The sequence below is a fragment of the Pogona vitticeps genome, chromosome 2 (assembly GCF_051106095.1).
Source record: "Pogona vitticeps strain Pit_001003342236 chromosome 2, PviZW2.1, whole genome shotgun sequence".
Taxonomy (NCBI): domain Eukaryota; kingdom Metazoa; phylum Chordata; class Lepidosauria; order Squamata; family Agamidae; genus Pogona; species Pogona vitticeps.
In genome coordinates, this window is record NC_135784.1 from 265,531,609 (window position 1) to 265,551,651 (window position 20,043).

At 41.9% G+C, this 20,043-nt stretch overlaps 2 protein-coding genes across 13 annotated transcripts in view; one reads left to right on the top strand and one right to left on the bottom strand.

Moving 5' to 3' along the window:
- The window catches only part of ERAP1 (endoplasmic reticulum aminopeptidase 1), a 39,776-nt gene extending 32,917 nt beyond the window's left edge, over window positions 1-6,859 (top strand). For all 3 annotated transcript variants that reach the window (XM_072992506.2, XM_072992505.2, XM_078386288.1), the window contains exon 20: window positions 6,735-6,859. The gene's annotated coding sequence lies outside the window, so the exon portion shown is untranslated. The remainder of the gene's footprint in view (window positions 1-6,734) is intronic.
- Window positions 4,066-20,043, bottom strand: part of CAST (calpastatin) — a 70,640-nt gene continuing 54,662 nt past the window's right edge. For all 10 annotated transcript variants that reach the window (XM_020793227.3, XM_078386289.1, XM_020793228.3 and 7 more), the window contains 12 exons: window positions 19,552-19,653; window positions 18,592-18,675; window positions 16,519-16,566; window positions 15,789-15,881; window positions 15,567-15,674; window positions 14,746-14,847; window positions 14,155-14,247; window positions 12,605-12,658; window positions 12,096-12,188; window positions 8,968-9,042; window positions 6,702-6,762; window positions 4,066-5,516 (listed from right to left, as the gene is read on the bottom strand). In XM_020793227.3, coding sequence (XP_020648886.3) covers window positions 6,712-6,762; window positions 8,968-9,042; window positions 12,096-12,188; window positions 12,605-12,658; window positions 14,155-14,247; window positions 14,746-14,847; window positions 15,567-15,674; window positions 15,789-15,881; window positions 16,519-16,566; window positions 18,592-18,675; window positions 19,552-19,653 — 903 coding nt within the window. In that variant the 3' untranslated portion in view covers window positions 4,066-5,516; window positions 6,702-6,711. The remainder of the gene's footprint in view (window positions 5,517-6,701; window positions 6,763-8,967; window positions 9,043-12,095; window positions 12,189-12,604; window positions 12,659-14,154; window positions 14,248-14,745; window positions 14,848-15,566; window positions 15,675-15,788; window positions 15,882-16,518; window positions 16,567-18,591; window positions 18,676-19,551; window positions 19,654-20,043) is intronic.

Genomic DNA, 20,043 nt, shown 5'->3' on the forward strand with positions numbered 1-20,043 from the left:
ATGTGTATAAAGCTTTCATCAGTCATTTTGCAAGTGCCAGGCTAGAGAGAGAGCTTATTTTCTTATCCCATTTCTGCATTCATGCTTGTATAAACAGTAATGATTATTTTAAAATAACTTTGCAGATACCTGTGGTAAAACTAAATAGCAGTTATCAGTAATTAGCTTTGAACTAACACAAATTTTGAAAATGAGATCTACGTCTTACTTGGACATAATAATAGATAGTAGCTTGTTGCTAAAGAAGTAGGTCAAGACAGTCTTGTACTCAAGGCCATGAAAAAACTGGCAGCTTTTTCTTTTGCTATTTTCTGTTTAATATTATACACAGACTTACACACCCTGTGTTTCCTCAATATGGTCTAATACAATCCAATTTTAAACCTTGCTTTATGTAGCTAGCTTGCTCCAGTAAATCAGAAAGGGTTATGTCTAAACTTAGAAATGTGGTTAATATCCACTGTCGTTAATAGACAACAGAAATGAAAATTTCAGTGTCCTTCCCATGACCACAAGATTGAAACAGTTTACATCAAAATAAAGACGTAGGATGACATACACCTCAGTAGTTAATTAGAACATATTTTAGACACATGGATTCAACCAGCTGAGGACTCCAAGACATGTACAGAGCTCAGGAAAGATGGAGCCTATAATATTTTACAGGGAAACACACAAGAATAATTCAAGGCATATGCCTCTGTGGCACAAATGCTGTTGCCAGTATTCTTATTTTAGGCCCTACTCACACAAGAGAAATGTTCTCTAGTTCTTCCGATATTTTCCATACCCCTGTTATACTGATTCTCAGTCACCTGGTATATATACTGGGGCAAATCCCAAAAACTTTTAGCAGTAATTATTTCCTCCTGTTTGGATCATTATGGCTGGCTACATCATGGTACCGGTTTATTTTTGTCTCTTGCTTCAAGGGGCAATTCAGCCTCTTGAATGATATACATTTTTTAAAAATAGATATTTATTGATACATCGTTGAATCAGGAAGGGCTTTCCCCCTGTTGCGTTGGCTGCTCCTGCAAAATCGCATCGGTCCGTCTACTTTCCCCACCATCTCCTCTGCCTTTCACCTGAATCTGCCGTTTCCTTTCCTCCCCTGCAATCCCTCCCATGAGTGTCTCCTCACAATGTCTGGCAAAAAAACAGCATGTTGAAATGCAGCAATGGCTCAAATTGCTCTGTGGCATACTTTTACCAACATATCGATGTACCAGCAGCGAAAAATAATACTAATATTCACACTGCAATAACGGTGGCCATCTTCCTGGCTTCAGTTCTGAAAAGAAGCAGGACAGATCATGCACATGGGTAGTTCTGGTAAGGAATGCACCGATATAACAGATGTAGAAAATAACACAACCCTCATAGGGAGTGGAAAATAAATTGGAGTTACACCACTGGTCAGAAAAATACTTCAATCTTGACAGTGCATCACTTGACCGGGGGGGGGGGGGTAGCAAGGATCTAAAGGGGGGATAACTAGAGATTGTTCTCTAGTTATCCCCCTATGTCAGTGGTCCCCAGCCTTTTCAAATCCACGGACCGTTTGGGGAACGTGGGGCATTCCCCTGCGCATGCGTGAAGGCGCTTGGAGACACTTGTGCGCACTCACATAGGGGTGGGGGTGTGAAGGCTGTGTGGGGACTGGAGTGCGTGCCAGTGGGGTGGGTGGAAGATCTGTCTCTGCAGCCTGGTCCATCCCAGGCCACGGACCAGCACCAGGCCGCAGACCAGGAGTTTGGGGCCCCTCCCTGCCTTATGTGACTAGGGCCTTAGTTCTCCTAAATCTAGCAAATTGCCTGTTTGTACACACAGAATGAAATCCTGTTGCTTCATTACATATGTGGAAAGCAAGCACTTGTAACTGGCAATTGGAATTATCACAGGGATACTTGGTGAGCATGTGCTCAAGAATCCTATCAGGGACTCTATAATTGCCAGCTAAAAGGCACTGAAAGTTGCCATTTGCTTTCCCTTATGCATGACAAAGCAACAAGATTTCAGCCACTGATCTTTTGTCTTATTTCGTTTTGCCCTTATGTTATTGAGAAAGGGAGAATAGTACTGCTGCCACAGACTTGCCTTTACATATCAACATGGTTTTTGTAAAATGACTCTTAAATTGCTATTCCCCAAAGTTCTTTACAATCTTTGTAGCTGACTTCACAGTTCCGTACAATAGGGGAAAACATTTATATAGATGGGGAAATAAGTTCTGTGAAATAATAACTTGACTGTAACTTTTCTGTGAAAATTTAGTAAAGATAGGATTGCAGCCCAGTTTGAAAAATTAAAATTTGTATGATGTGGCTGCAAGAAAGGCCAATGCTATTTTAGGCTGCGTGAACAGAGTCTCCAGATCCTGTGAAGTACTAGTTCCCCTCTCAGCACCAGTTAGGCCTCATTTTGAGTACTGTGCGCAGTTCTGGATACTGCACTTTAAGAAGGATGCCAACAAATTTGAGCAAGTTCAGAGAAGACAAAAAGAATCGATCAGGGGAGTGGAAACCAAGGCCTATGAAGAAAGACTGAAAGAACTGAGCATGTTTACCCATAAGAAAAGAAGACTGGGGAAAGATATGAGAGCACTTTTCAAATACTTGAAAGACTGACATACAGAAGAGAGGAAGGTCTGTTCTTGATCATCCCAGAATATAGTACATGTAATAAATATCAGGCTCAGGTTACAGGAAGCCAGATTTCGGTTGAATATCAGGAAAAACTTCCTGTTACAGGAAATGGAACCAGTATGACAATGGAACAAATTACTTTGGGAAATGGTGAAAAAAATTAGACAACCATCTGTCAAATCTGCTTTGATTTGGATTCCTGTATTGAGCAGGAGGTTGGACTTGATACCTTATGGGCCTCTTCCAACTCCATGATTCCATTCTAAATGCCAGAACAACACAGAACATGTTCATATATATCTCTGGAATACCATATAGATCATAGTGATTAAATATAAGGTCTTGATCTAATGACTATACATGGCATACTGGATTTGGAAAACATGTAATTCAATGATGGATTGCAAAAAAAAAAAAAAGCTAGATCTAATTAACCATGTATAAGCTTTTTTACCATCCATTTTTTTACTGTTGTCCAAATGCGTAAGGTATGTGTTATGGAAAAAAAGGATTAATTTACATCTGTAACACTGAATTAGTTGCTCTGCAGCTAGGAATCACCCTCTACTGCATCCAGAACTGTTCAACCTCTTGGGACATGGATACAGGCTAGACCACTAAGGGGGCCTTGGTTAGTCAGTATGTTCAGGAGGAGACAGGGGAAGAGAGAGAGAGTGTGTGTCTGCTATTGGGTCATCTTCTGCTTACTCTTTCCCTGGAGAACTTGGACCTGTGGAACCTCAGTGTGCTGCAGGAGCGGCCCTGTCTTCAGCTGTGGATCAGCTACTCTGCAGCCAGGAATTGCCCTCCGTCCCACTTGGAACTGCTCGACATCTGAGAACAGGGATATTAGCTGAGCTGCTGAAGGATGGGCCCATTACTAGAGGTGTCACTGCTGCTCAGAGTGGCCATTTTGTGGGATCCCGAAGGCCCGCCTCCTTGTTTTAAAGAACTGAGCAGGAATTAACTTTACTGCTGTGCTAATAATAGGCCAGGAAGATCTGTCTGGAGAGCTGGAAAGATGGGGAGAGTGCAGGAGCCACTATTAAAGCATTACCAGCAGGGAAGACACGATGGGAGATTCCACCTGGTCATTACAAGGAAAGGAGAGCTGGGCGTTAGCTGTTCTCCTTTTAGGTTGGTATCTAGCCAGAGAATCCATGGTGACAATAATGGTAGGTCTTCCTAAAAATCCTTTTTAATGTTAGGTCAAGTTGCAGAAAAATCAGCCATCACTCAGATGCTGACTTAGTCATCACAGATCCCTGGTTGGGGAAAGAAATGTTTAATTTCCCCTGTGTTATATTTACTGTAATTGTACTCTTTGTTGATTTCAGTGGTTTTCACAGTGGGCTTGGTTTTTAAATGTACAAATTTAAGTAGCAGCAGCTGCTGCAATAATAATAATAATACAATGTTATTTCCAAAAAACTTTATTACTGTGACACAGAATCTCAATACAGATTGTCAAATGCAGTTCAGTATTAACATTACAAATTGTCAAGGACAATCCAAATTCTCATCATCATCAAGATTAAAGCTACAATGCATAGTGAACACCTCCTGCCCTTTTACCTTTTGAAGGAAACAATAACTGTGGCAAAAAGAGATGGTTTCATCATGCGGTCCAATGTGATTCATACAGATTGTGTTCCAAGTGGACTGTAGCCCTGTGTCTCAAACTAAAGTGCCTTGCAAAGCTGGCTTGGCCATTTTACCACACAAGTCAATAAGAAGTATTGACTTGTGGAGTAAAACTTGTGTTTTACTCCACAAGTCAATAAAAAGTTGCTACTCAGATTGTAAAGCATATGAGAATTTGCTGTTGGAGCCATATCCCCCTTTCAACTCAATGCAAGGAACAGTGAAACACCCAAGATTTGTGCAAGCATTATCGTATTAACTCACAAATCCCATTCATATTTTGCTATGCTGCCTACATACCTATGTGGAAGAAGCTGCTTTGTGTCTTCTGCACTTGGGCTGGGGGCTACACCAGTGCAACATGTGCAAGTTAAAACATTCTGTCACTGGACTCCCTAGGTGCAGTTCTGTCCATCAAAGGGAGTGAAGCAGAGACCACAAAACTGCATCCCTTCCAAAGCACCACCATCCTTTGCTATAATTATAATGCAATATTATATTGTCCCCGGAATTTGCTAGCAGACACAGCATATATGTAAAAACAGTGATGACAGAAAGAGTAAAGATTTTGAATGGAAATACTAATGGCACTGTCTGTGTTCGATACTATAGTGTTAGAACTCCAGGATGAAAATGATAGCTTCTCCCAGTTTGAAAGCTGGATGCTCCCTCACCAACAATCGTTCTCTCAAAGAAATACCCTACACAGGCAGATGATAGCCCAAATTCAGTGTATTCCAGAATGTTTAAAAATGGGTAGGGCAATGTATGGACTTTTGTGTGCTGTTGGATAGCCTCCATCAACCTTCCTGATTGGCTGGGGCCGATCAGAATAGCAGTACAACAGCTGAGAGAGGGCCAAAAATTGCCCATCACCCCCTACATAGGATAGATTCAGTAAACTCTGCTGAGATTTACAGGCACTAAGTGTAATGTGCAAAACTTTGCAGACTTTCATTGCTATTAAATCCATAGGAAATATATGTCTTACAAATATAAAGCATTGTTTCCCTCTCAGAAATGAAGAATAATACAAAATAAAGACAGCAAAATAAAAGGCTAGAAAAAAAGTTAGTTCTTACTTGAAAATAGCAAAATATATGCATAGCGTGCCAAAATATCCAAATACCACAATACAAAAACCACCCAGGAGACTATCTTGCTTCGGCAAAATAGCTTTTGTTCAAGTGCAGCAACACATCAGCAACATGAAGACTCTTTGCACTAGTAAAAAGAAAAGAAGGCAACATAGGCTTAGAAAAAGAATGCTTGCCGCGTACCACAGATTTCATTAGGTCAGCATGGTAATAATTCCACAAACAAAATGAAATCCAAGTAAAGCTCACAGGGGCTAGCTACACATTAGCTGGTTTGTGATGTTGAAGCTTACAGCAGAAATAAGCAGGGACGTAGAAAAGGAAATGGTCTCCATTAGTAGATGTCTGTTTAGCTGCTGTTTCAGACTACAACTCCTGAAAATCCTAGCCAGTATAGCTCGTTGTAAAGGCTGCTGGGAGTTGTGGTCTGAACATCTGGGGACCCAAGGTAGGAAACCACTGCTCTAGGGCATGGTAGGGGAATTTTTAGCCCAGTCACCATTGCAAACCTGCCGTTAGAGCATACTACCCCCTCTTCCTTTTTCTGGAAGATAATTATATGTAACAAAAAAGTTATATATGTATGGAGCCTCAAAACAATGCTTCAACTGAATCCTGTAATTTATATATGTAACAGTTGTGTGGAGACCTGTTTCCTATATAGAATTTAGTTCTGTCCAATTCTATTAGTAAACCATATATTAGCACCACAGTCTTGTCTGTCTTTGCATAACAAAGTTCACACATGCATAAATTTGCCGAGTGTTATGCTCAGGCCATAAAGATTGTGCAATTGGCTGAGCAGTTCTTGTCACAACTGATGGAGCATGATGCACTTGCAGTAGTGCTTTGTGACCCGTACTTCTGCCTTGGCAGGATTAGAGATCCTGCATGCCTGATGTTAAGCTTCATAAGCATAACTGCTCTACTGGACTTTAGCCAGTGTATTGAGCTTTATGTTATAGTACCACATGCTAGCTTCCTACATTTTCTTTTACACAATATCATCAAATTTAGTTCTGGATTAAGCAGAACTTGAGAACATGCATCTTCAAGGTAAAGACATATTAAAGGAAAACATCATGCAGAAAAGTGTCCAGTTTACAATAAAAATTAAGAAAGGCTGGTCAAAATGTGAGACTCCATATATTATTTTAAAACAATTTCAAAATTAAATCTCGGGAATGACATGAACTGGGAGAATAAATAAAACAGACCTAAAAATGTGAGTTTTCTAATATGTCAGTTTATTCTGAATTATCTCTGTATTATGTGTGCACACACACGTGGTAAATAGCTTAACAGTTCTTACCTGGTAACATTTAACTTTTCTTTTGTTTCTCAGATTTTGCACTAGAAGACTGCTCCTTTGCCTTAGAGGGGCAAAAAAAACCATTACTGTTTGGAATGCAATGAACACTGGAGAAAGTAATTTTAAAAATGAATCAGTAAAATAAAGTTTGAAATACATGTGTTTGTCAAAAATAAGGGAATGGGGAGAAGAACATGTGACAGGGCCAAACTAGATGCTACATGAGAAACTCATAATTCTCTGTCCTAGTGTTTCGTTTTTAACTCCTGCATCTGTTGAAAGGTTGAGCATTTGACCAGTGTAATCTCATCAGGCCAGTGTGAGTGTTTAGCTCCTCTGAAGCAGTGAGGCCATACTGGAGACCAGAGATGACGAAACAGATAAAGTACCCTACCCATTTCTGCATGAACCTAACAGCAGTACCAGAAAGGAGTCATTCAGATTTGTGAACCACTTCTCCATGGCCACTATTCTGATTGAACACTGCATGTAAATAGTTTGATACTTGAAAGTAGTTCACACCTCCATTGTCAACGTCAGGTCTGTGCACTGCTCCCTTCAGTTCAGTCTGCCCAGGTAAGAACAGCATAGATCAAGATCCAATTCACCCTGTTCCCTTTTGGTTATATATCTAACCAGTTCATGTTCATGCCAATGTTTGTGCGTTTCTGAGTCTTGGGGATAAAAAAACATTCCAACAAATGGCTATAACTTCAGAGCAAGAACTACCTAATACCATCAGAATTATTTCTGGCAGTACTATTTGCCCACCTAAAGCCCAGAGAACATACAAAAGACAACTATTAGGACCTTCAGCAGTGACACACCATATTAACAAGAAACCAAAAACAAGAGGGAGAAAAAGACGGATGCTAACATCCTGAGGTAAAATTCTGATGTAACCATTCAAGAGTGCAAACACTGATCGGCACACACACGCACATTCAGTCCTGGTAGCATAAGTAATAATTAGGAAAAAAATGCCAATATTGCACATTGGCATCACTGCCTTGCTTCACATTGCAACTAAAAACACCTCAAGGACCTTAACTGTATTTCCAGCTTCACCCCCTCCCCTTTCCATCCTTAGGGCATTTTATCTAAATTTGTACAACAGCTAGTTCAAGAGACATCTGTTCTACATGCTCCAGTGACCTCAGACTCGGACCTTCCTCAGCACCTCAGTCATTTCAATATTAAAGAGCGGTCTTGAGCTTCACTGGGGAGGAGCGTGAAACTATCAATCTTGCTGGAGGCAGCTCATTGTCTTCTGGGTATTCATATTTTTAATTTGCCTTTCCTTGCTTTTAACTGCACCATATCTCTATTTTAACATCTGCATCAAAGCGTGATTTAACATGAATGGTCCATAGGGGATGTCCACCCCACTAGCACTCCAGGCTTTCTGCTTCACCCTGTGGTTGTCGCAGAAAGGTACAAATAACACTGATCCAGTTAGCTAGTATTTCAACTCTGGGCTGAATACAGTGCACAGCACTCAGTGATCGAGTCAAAAGATCCTCAACATCTGTCAGCCACAAGAAATCAAGTATCAGTATTTCATTCAACATCACCTCAGATACAATAGGCGCAACTGGAGCTTCAAACAGTATTTGTTGTTTCCCCCATTTTATAAATCAGTGACAGGGAACTGGGGTCCTTCAGACACAAGCTCAACTTCCACTATCCCAGACCATTAGATATGCAGACTGGACTACTAGGAGTTGGAGGCCAAGAAGCACCAGAGGGCCACAAGCTATTTTTTTCTACTTGACCACAGATAAGATCACTAAGAAACATGCTGACACGACATTTACAAATGGAAGATGGTATGATTTGTATGGGGATTAAATGCAGATACAACTGCACAAGAACATGAAATTATGCTGTTCCCATTTACAAGAAATCAATTAAGATTGGCCTTAAGATACTACAATGCAAGCCGATGCATATAGGCTTCCTCTAAGGAACCATATACATTTTAGTTGCTATATTTCTCCTACTTTTGGGTGCACAACATTTTGTGAAATTTTTTATAAGTAGAATGTGTACTACGACTGAACTCGCATTCCAAACATTACTTCCTCTCAATACTCAAGTCACTCCATCCAACAACAGCTGCTTAAAGAAGTATCATAACAAGGATTGTGCCCTTTGAAAAATTTGGCAAAACACAGGCTGTTTCAGAAGTATATTACATGAGTCAAAGCTGGCTTAATCTACACTACAACAGCATGTTTCTAATTAAAAACAAACTATTCCTTACCTTTTTGGAAGACTTAGATTTCTTTTCATCCTTTCTAGCCGATTTAGATGTAGCAGCATCTTTTGATTTTTCATCCTACGCCAAGAAAGAAGCAACTTTGTTCACATATATTCAGATTGAAACAACTGAGGCTGAAAGAGTTTTATGAAAGTAGCACTCAAGTGAGAAATGTACAAACAGTGAAGGGATTCTGTGGTACTGAATTAAATAAACCAGTGAAACTGCACACAAAACAAAAAAGGGCAAAAATATGTGACATCTTAAAGGCTAACTATTATATTTTAATGTGAGCTTTTGTGAATCAAGTCCACTTCTTCCATATATCTGAATATGCTGTTGTCCTGTTTTGCTTCTTTGAATTTTGACTGATACGTTTGCACAGACTAACATGGCTACCTCTCTAAAACTACCATTTCAAACACTGTAGCTATGGAGGCTTAAAGCAAAGCCTGTGAAGAAAGGGACATATACTAATGGTTTTTCAATCACACCCCCCCCCCCCGATTATATTTATTGAGAACAGATTGATTCTGCTAGCTTGGTTTTTAGTTCACAGTTATTTAATTTTCCTCATGGGGAAGCTTGGCTCGTGTTCTTGGGTAAGCTTCATTCATTTCACTGGATGTACATGGACAGAGACGGGGCGGTTGTACCCATGCTGTAGTTTGTCGGAAAGACACATAAACAATAAAGCTGAAGGTATTTGGGGATTCTACTTACTCAAGAGCCAGCTGCAGAAATAAGTCTATGCTTTAGACAGTTTTATTGTGCGAAAACCTTTTAAAATGTAAGTCTTGCCTGTCAACAATGCAGGCATAAGATGGTAGCCAAGAATAAGAAAATGTGAAAAACAGGCAGTCATTATTTTTGCCAAATGATAAGACTCTTCCCTTGAGGAATCAAACACAATTCACATTCAAGTGATTAATGAAAACCAATAAAACTCAAGATTTACACCAATGGAATAAAGAGGAAACAACAGCAGTACACATATAGTAAGACTTTCTAAATCCCCTTTCTAAATCAATGATGTCACATTTTCATTCTCAGCCTTATAGACCAGCGTGAAATGAACCTAAGATATATTACTGCAGCAGAATAAATGTTTTGTTGTGACTTTAAGAACTAGTACAAGGATACAGACGGAAGCAATTGTGCTGGAATACTCGAGACTTTCTTCTATGGCTGGAGAAAAAGAACTGATCTGAGATGCAATGAAGTTCACTTCCATATCATATGTTGCAAGAACTGCCAATCCAAAACCCTCTTGAGGGAAAAAAAGGAATGCAGGTAGAATTGTCAAGTCCAGCCAGAAGCTTAAAACTAATCACAATAGGCATATAGTACAGCCAGTGTAAATTGGAATGTTTCATCAATCCAAACTGGCAATATTTCAACTAATGGATCATCATCACAATAACAACAACAAACACTTTTCTATTAGAAAATTGCAGCTAAAGTCTCAATATAGAAATAAGTTATCGGATAAAAGGGCTCCTAATACAACCTGCCCTTGAGAAGTGTTTTCTTTCTCCTCTCAGTTCTTTTGCAGACTACCGTATTTTTCGCTCCATAAGACGCACCTTTCCATAAGACGCACCAAATTTTTAGGAGAAGAAAACAGGAAAAAATTATCTGCTTTCTTCTCCTAAAATTTGGTGAGCCTTATGGAGAGGTCCATCTTATGGAACACACCCTAGGGTCCTAGGGTGTGTTCCAAGACCCTTTGGAGCCTCCCCCTGCCTCCCTCGGGGGCGAGAGGGGGTGAAATCGCCACCTTCTGGGGCTCTTCTGAAGTTTCCCAAGCCTCAGAAGAGCCCCCAAAGGTGGTGATTTCATCCCCTCTGGCCCCCAGGGGAGGCAGGGTCAGTCTCCAAAGAGTCCTAGAACACACCCTAGGACCCTTTGGAGACTCACCCTGCCTCCCCCGGGCGACAGAGGGGGCAAAATAGGCAGCTTCCAGGATCTTTTCTGAGCCTTTCCAGGCTCAGAAAAGGTCCTGGAAGCTCCCGATTTTGCCCCCGCTGTCCCCGTGGGGGTGGGTGGGTGGGAGCCTGGCAAGGGTCCAAGGGAGCCTCCCACCCCCCCATGGGACCAGGGGGGGTAAAATCGCCAGGTTCTGGGAGTGTTTGGAGGCTCCCCAAGCCTCCAAACACTCCCAGAAGCTGGCGATTTTAACCCCCCTGGCCCCGTGGGGGTGGGTGGGGGGAGGGTGACATGGGTCCAAGGGAGGGTCCCTTGGACCCTTGCCACCCTCCACCCACCCACCCCCACGGAGCGGGGGTTTTTTAAAATCGCCAGCTTCTGAGTGTGTTTGGAGGCTTATCAAGCTTCCAAACACTCCCAGAACCTGGCGATTTCGCCAGGGCTGGCCCCGTGGGGGGGTGGGGGGAGGGTGGCAAGGGTCCTGGGAGGCTCCCTTGGACCCTTGCCACCCTCCACCCCCCCCCATGGGACCGGGGGGGTAAAATCGCCAGGTTCTGGGAGTGTTTTGAGGCTTGGGAAGCCTCAAAACACTCCCAGAACCTGGCGATTTTGCCAGTGCTGGCCGGTGCGTGGGTGGGAGGAGCGTCGCAAGGATCTGAGTGAGCTCCCAGGACCCTTGCAACGTTCCCCCCACCTGGAAGCTGGCGATTTCGCCGGTGCTGGCCCCGTGGGGGCGTGGGGGAGCCTCGCAAGGGTCCTGGAAGGCTCACCCGGACCCTTGCGACACTCCCCCCCACGGGGCCAGCAGCGACGAAATTGCTGCATTCACACCATTAGACGCACTGACTTCCCCACCCACATTTTGGAGGGGGGAAAGTGCGTCTTATGGTGCAAAAAATACGGTACTTCTAAATTTAAAGGGATCTTCTCTGGGGATTTTTTAAAAAAATACTTTATTACTACACTGTATATCCCCAGGGTGCCAGAAATGGTGTTCTTTTGACACCTATTTGCTGCAGATTTTAAAAGTGAGTTCCCCTTGGTTTCATCTAGTTGCAGCTTTAAAAATGTTCCATGCAAGCCCTTTCCACAAATATTAGACTCAGTTATGTGTGCCAGGTGAACTACATACATGGGAATCTAGAAAGCAGTAAATTCAACTAAAGAACAACTATTTCTGTAATCCTGGAAATAAGTCCCACCTTTGTTGAAGGCTGTTGTGAGGGAGGAAGTTTTGCAATATTATCAAAGTCTCCGGAAAGAGCATCAATAGCTGCTGAGTCGTCAGCTGGCTTCTACAATAAAGAGACACATTTTAAGGAACTGGTTAAGTTTTAATGGACATGTAAAATAGATGGTTTTCAAAAAGGCAGCGTCTCATTTCTAATTTAAAGAAAATGACTCTAAATCCAGCTTGCTAAAAAAACCAGCCCTATTCAGGTTTTCATTCAAAGTGGCCATAAGAACTTCAAGAATTGGGGCTCTTGTTTCTTTGTGTGTCTCTTCCCTCCTCATTGGCTGCCCTGTCACCTCATTTCTTTTATTTAGATTGTAGGCATGCAACTGTATACTGTCTGCTACTTATCTGGGTCATTCTGGAGCATTTAAGCTGAAGGAAGAGGGATAAAAATATTCTGCACAGATTGTAGGGGTTTAGTGTGAAATACCCATGTGCAGGCAGAGCACACAGTTAAGAGCAGTTCCTTCTTACCTTTTGTTCTTTAGGTTTCTCACCATCTTTGCTCTTTGTCTTTACTGGCTTACCCTTTAATAAAAAGAACCACCACTCAGTAAACCCATAAACACCCTTCCTTACAATCAAGCCTATTTTAAAAATATACAAGTGCTGTATACGAATTCTGCTTATGAAGTCAAGTCACCTCACTCATAACCGTTCTTATGCCTAATTAGGCATTCTAATTGAAGAGACTCAAAATGTTAACATGTTGATGCCAGAAGCTTAGCTGCCGTTTAAAAGTGGACAGCCAAAAACGAATTTGCAGTTACATAGAAAGAAACAACAGAGTCAGGGCATGATCACATGATGGCATTGTTCCCTACTTATGCCCAAGTTAGACTGCAGCATAAATTTACGGTCACATGGCACACAGCCATTAGCGATTCTTTTTACCAGCCAGCAGTATAACTGTGGTTCAATTCCCACTCGCAGGAAGGCTTCTGGCTTTTTGTTCCAGTGGCATTTCAATATACAGTATTTCTAATCAGTATGGCGTGGATGTCTGATCCTATCGATACTTTTTCGAAGCAAATTCACCAAGGAAGGCAGCTACCATTACGGCTACACCACTGCCCTTCTATAATTTTTATTTTTTTTTCTGCAGCCAGAGCATCAATACATTGGTAAACTTAAGTCAACAGCTTTAACAGCATTGGTAGGCATTGCATCCCTCCGCCTACTATCTGGCAAGAGACACAGCACTGGTGGGAGGTGCTGAGTGCAATGCATTGCTTCCAGAGGCGCTGGTCCAACAGAGGAAATTCTGCCCATTAGGAAACACTACCCAACATATTGATGTTTGTTTGTTTGTTTAATTAAAGTTAAGGGAACAAGAGAGAAAATAAACTGGCAATATGGTGTAGCCAGCCATTATGATTCAAATGGGAAAAAATTAACTGGCAACATTAAAAGACACTGGGATGTTTATCCAAGTATATATGCCACGTGACTGCAATGCATTCCAACAAAGATTTTGAAAGTATTGTTAGAAGTGTGTAACATTTTCCTGGTGTGACCACATGCCCCCATTGTTATAGAGCAGGAATGAGCAACTGTGATGCCCCAGCAGCCTTCCCCCTCCTCCTATTTTTTTCTTTAAAATGCTTTAAAAGGCTTGAAAAAGTCAGCTTGTCCTCTCTAGGACATGGGGAGGCAAATCCACCTTACTTTACTCTTGTGTGACGAGGATCTTTTTCCAAAACCAAAAGGCCTTTAGAACAACTCAGGAGCAGGATGGGTGGGTGGGTGTTAAACGTGTTCCCTACAGCCACTAGATGGCAGAAGAGGTGGGTGGGTTTCATGTTTGAAAGAAAATTGAACCAAAAATGTTTGAGTGGTGGGAAGGCATGCTCCCAAACCTCTGAAAACGGACAACCCATCCTGTACAACAAAGGAGTCCTTGAAAAACACCAATGGGCTCCAATTAGATTAGTTGGTCTCTTCCTCCTATGATGGGGAAATGTGATCCACCAAGTCCATTAATACAAAGCTGGTTAGTATGAATTCCAAAAGTATTTGCGTACCTTCTCATCAGAGTCTAGGAGATGCCTATAATCAGGTGGGATGGTATCATCTCTCTCTCCAAGTTTGTCTCTATGTTCAGATTTAGCTTTCTCCTATAACACCAAACATTTCAAAGAAAAGAGAAGTTGTGGCCAAAATCCTGCTGGGAAAAGCCCTGTGTGTAAAGGCAACAGAGCAGCAGTTCTTTCCTTGCAGCTGGCCGTCTGTCACAACTGACTGATTCCCTGACTTGGGGAAGCTGAAGAGCACAACAGGTAGCCAGCAGGGCAGGCAGGCTCATCTGCCCAGCAGTCAGTCTACTTAAGACTGCGCAGGCCCAAAAGGGTGTGCCCTATTTGTTTGACTCCTTTTCTGGGGAGTCTAGTTCACATATTTAGTTATGATGATATTTAACCGCATGTCTTCAGTACACTTGCCCTAAAACAGGGATAATGAACAGCAACTCCCAAGAGGAGGGTTATGAAAAGCCTCTCTGCAGACTGATCCAAAAAAATAAAGGCACCAATGCAGTTTTTCCTGCAGTTTTGGGAGACAAATACTGTGCTGACCACCCTGACAAAGCAGCAGCGGAGAAAGATCTGGTCTCTCACCTTTATTTTATCGACAGCCGGTTTGTTTTCATCTGGATCAGGTTTTCTTTGTCCCAGTGAATCTGCAAGAAGATCTGCAGCATCGTCACGCTCTTTCTGATCCTAACGTATTTGAGAAAAGAATAAAAACAAAATAGGTCCTACACTGTCTCCAATAGAAAATGCCAAAATACAAGCATCCATTCCAAGGAAACCTCAAGGGAATCATAAGGTTTTGAAAGTTTAAGAATGTGTAACCAGACCATTTGGGGTGGAAAAACATGAGGGTACTTGTTAGTTCTTCACCGAATGCAAGCAGAGGACTTTAATTTCCAGCACAATGATAACCATAGGAGTTGATGAACAGAGAGCTATATGTTAAACTCCCCCCCCTTTTTTTTTTTGCCTAAATGCATAGGTCAGCATTAGTAAAAGGCAATTAAGAAGTTGCATGAGAGCATCCTTCTAGGTCCACCTATTCTTAGCTGAAAAAAGCAAGGGTGTGACTAAATGGCCAAATTGGAATAGGCTAAATACAGTTTCTTAAAGTTTGATGCCTTAAGAGGTGGTAAATGCCATTTGGTGTGATCCTTCCATCCACATGCAAGGATCGAGTGGTGTTGTATCAGGAAACAACACCGCACTCATCAAGGATGGGATAGTCCCCAACGGCACTTCTACCGTGTGGCCATGGGGAAAAGGAGTGAACCAGCCATCCCCAGAGTAGACCAAGCATAGTCATAGTCAATAATCCTTATGCAAGCAGTCTAAGAAACTTTTTGAAGGAATCACACCTTTGTGTTACAGCAAATACACTGATTAGAAAATATTGTCCTGCTTACTGGGGTAGCTGCTGGTTGAGGAGCAGACGAATGTACTGCAGAAGCTGAGACGGAAGAGATGGTTTCTTCAGTGGGGGTGACAGCAGGCTTGCGAGTACCTGGAGATTTCTGCAATAAAGTCAGCAGATGCACAAACGTGTCAGACTAAGGCCAGAAGCCTTATGGGAGGACATGTTAGGGAAGGCTGAGCACAACTCCTCCTTCAATCTCTCTCTCTCTTACTTGAAGTTCAGCAGAAGCGGGAACCTCTGAGGCCGGTGCTGGTGAAGAAAATCCTTCTGACAAAGCATCAAGAAGTTCACTTTCACTCAAGGGCTACAAATTTAAAAAAAAGAATACACATTTTTGGTGAGAGGAGTTCTTAAAGAAATTATTGGAAACCAAACACAGTATTTGGTTATTTTGGTTTAGTGTTAGAATCAGGAAACAATTGGGGGCCCAGCAGTCTTTAGAAGCACACAAGCCTGCCTGGGGGTTGAGAGCCTCTTGGCATGCCCTCCTGGTTGGTCCTGTTCCCCCTTAAAGGCAGGTTTAGAGTGGTTACACAAAAGGGTTTTCTAGGTGGCCCCCGCCAGGCTCTGGGATTCCCTGCAAAAAAAGATGCCAGGACAGCCTCCTCTCCTTTGTCTTTCCATTGCTAGGCAAAGAACCTAACTACTGTATTCAGACTGGCTTTTATTTGGTTTGTGGCTTTCGACCAGTTTCTGAGGAAGCAACTTTTTACTGAGTGGTTGTGTTTTGTCTTTAGGGTTTTTTCCCCCCATTCTTCTTTCTTAATGTGCCTTCAACTTTTTTTTTCTTTAATAGGGTTTCCATATTTGAACTTTTGTCTTTTAACAGTATGTCCATTCCACTTTAACGTAACCCACTCTGATACACCTTTTGGGGAGAAAGGTAGGGTATAAACATTTTTGAAACTGAATAAAGGATATGGATCTATTTATTTACCAACCTTTGGCTTTTCTTCAGGTACGGGCAAAAGCGGCTTCCCATCTTTATCCTGCAAAGATAAGGTGTCACTGGTCAAACAACTGTTGTGGTGTACAGACGGTGTGGGCTCCATACAGTATACTATACATTCCCTATACATGTTGCACAAATTTTGTGGAAATTTGTGACAGTCAGCCTGGACAGGTAAAGGGCCTGAAGGCTTCTTCCACCTGACGAGGCACTTTTATAAAGCAAGCGCCTGCAGTTGTCAGGAGTGCTTTTACACACTTGGGTGAGCTCAGCAGGTTTTTCCTGTCCCTAGACAGAAGGAATCTTGCTCAACTCATTCAAACTTTTACAACTATGGATGTGCTCTTGTCTGTTTTTCGACCCCAACCCCGAAAATTCTTAACAAGAATGATGAATCCTAAGAAATGGAAATTAAGAAGAGGAAGGATAGACCAAAGAAGCCGATGAAGCACCGGAGATAAATTCTTTTCTAGGGGTCTCCCATTTGTATTTGTGGGTTAAAACACTCAGAATTAGGCCTGGGGAATTCTCAGAAAATTCTGTGAGATGATGTTCAGGAACATAAAAGACCATGCCCCTATTTATAACCTCCCAGCTTGACTGATGTTGTGCATGGCATAGCATGCTGCCCTTGAAGTCAGCCTAGAGGCTCGAGCTATTATAAAATGCAAGTGCCCACCTCCTCAGGGATATGAGGAGGTAAAAATGCATTCACTCTGTGCTGGATCATCAGCACCAGCAACCAAGATGTTTTCAGGATAGTGAACATCTTTATTAAAGTCAGAATATTAAATTCCTCTATGGGTTCAGATCCATGTCCTGGCCATTCTTTTTAATCAGCCTTCCCCCAACCCAATGCCCTCCATAAGCATGGAACTCATTTTCCATCAGGGCTGGGAGCTGCAGTTCAACACATCTAGAGGGCACTGAGTTGGAGAAAGCATGCTCAGTCTCTACTCACATTACTTACATTTGTGAATGCAAGGTCTGCTTTGTGTGCTATCAGAGCAGCCGGGTATCAATTGCTAAGAAGCTTTTGCAGCCACCTTTCCCCATCCCCATTATTTTCTTCTTTTTCTTCAAAGGGTGAAGATGCAACTCTAAGTACCCATGAAAAAAAATGCAAGTGACCTCTGTTTTGATTGTTTTCAAGTGAGGCAGCTGCCTAAGGGCTCCAGGCAGCAGCGATGGTGAATTTTTAATTAATAGCCATTGCTTTTAGACTATCTTTTTAAAAAGGGGCTTATTCTGATTTCACTATTATTTTCATCTATTTGCAATCTGGTCTGAGGAAATTTTTAAAACCCCCCAAAATATAAAAACTAACAACCACCAGCTTTTAACAGTCTTATTCTCAAGGCACAGACTATGTACCCCAAACAACGGAAGTTTTAAAATACAGAATCTGGTGATGCTAAGGAATAAACTGCAGACTTCCTGCTTATAAGGTGTATGTTTCTTCACTGAGTTATGGCACATATCTAATAGACCGGTCTACGGTGTAAGGATACAGTGAGTAGATCCTTAGTAGGGTGAGATGGCTTTCTTTTTGACTGGGTATTAGTAGCTATGAGAACCAGTTTTGTGTAACGGATCACATGTTTGACTAGGAGACATGAGACCTGGGTTAAATTCCCAGCTCAGCCTTAGAAACTCATGAATATCTCATGTGTTGTGAAACCCTGTTTGGGTCACTGTAAGTCAGAAGTGACCTGATGACATATAACACACATCAGTAGCTAGGACTATTTATAAAATGGATTTGCATAAAACGGGGGCTTAACTAAAGGACACTGGAATGTGTGCATAGGTTGTCAGCAAATATGTAGCTCAAACAGGAGAAAACTGCAGACCAGACACTGGTTCGAATAAGTGATTAATATGCTTAAATTAATGTTTTCTGGACACACAATTACAACCCCAGTGTATCTTATTCGCAACTGCATACAGTGAAGTGCTGAGTAAGCATCCAATACTCTTCAAAAGCCACAGCTCTCAAGAGAGTTACTGGGAAAAATAGAGACATTATAACAAAGCTCTATGAAAACAATGGAGAAGCAATTACCTTTGCTTCGATTAATCTGTACTCAGGCGGGATCGTTTCTTCATCTTCTCCCAGTTTTTCACGTGTTTCTTGTTTTGCCTTTTCCTGGAGGAGGAAAAGAAATGGCAACGCTTTTTAAAAGCATGATTTGTGTCTTTATCACTCCATGCACTTTAAAAAATTCCACACGACACATAACACAGGTGTTACTAAATCTTTTCCTTTCTTCATTAAAGTCCCTCTTAGGGAATTAAAACATGGCCTGCTGGAATTGCTCAGTTACTCTATTATGTTAACAAAATATTAAGAAATCTGGCGTCAACTAGAAAGCCCCTCCTGTGTCTGTGTTTATCACTGAAGTGTGTGAAGGGAAACATTCCATTCAATTTCCGGACACAACAATGGATATCACAGCAATATTTTCTCCCCTCTATCTGAGATATCCTCACGTGTGCCAAGGGAAGAATCCCAGAGCCCAGCATCCAGGCTCATCAGTAAACTGATCTGCTAAGTACACGACACCGCTGTACCAAACTTCCATCCACCATGTTGTGGAGATGAAGAAATCACAATATTGAGACCAGGTGTGCATCATATATTAGTCTTCTATGCATAATGGCCAAGGTTGCCTCTAAGGTGCACAACTGTGTGAGCATGCGCAACTCTCTCCCCGCCCGCCCCCCAGCAGGTTTTCTCCTCCATACACCTGCAGAGATAATTTCCGGCCCCTTTTGTTCCGGTCACAATGAAACTCCGCGCGGAGGGGGCTGAGTCACGCGCATATGTATAATTTTCAGCAGGGCTGAAAATTAAAGGGGATGTTGGTAATGGCCATCTTTATAAATGATGGTACTTCTAAGAGGAACCATTGGACAATTATGGTCTGCTAAACGATTAGGGTACCTCTAAAAGGTACTGAGGCCTGAGCGCCACAGCTAGCAAAGAAGATGTCAACTAAGCCTACAGGGCCATTTTTATCACCTTCATTTTATCCACAGCAGGCTTTTTTTCCTCAGGATCAAGCTGTCTTGTTCCTAGACTTCCAGATAAAGCTTCCAGTGCTTCATCAGTTACCTGTGCACTCTATAAAAAGACAATAACATTGCTCACATCAGTTAAGTGCGATTTTAAAACATGGGTCAGGATCCGACAGGATACCTAAGTTGCAATACACTATTTCCTCCAGAACTAGCAGGTCCTTTCCCCTCCTGCAGCTCCTGTGCACCCCAAAAAACTTGCTCCAGAAGGTGTACAGGCTAATTCAAGAGAAAGAGGGGTGCACATTCTGATGGAAGCAGTACACTTCAATTAAGTATCCAACTGAATCCTGCCCATGGTTTAGAAACAGAGTAGCTGAGAAATATAATTATTAGAAACTAGCCATAGAATTCTTAATAACAATCCATTTAATAAAGATAGCCTTTTATACTGTGACGATATACAGGTACAAAGCTGCACAGATTTATGAATCAA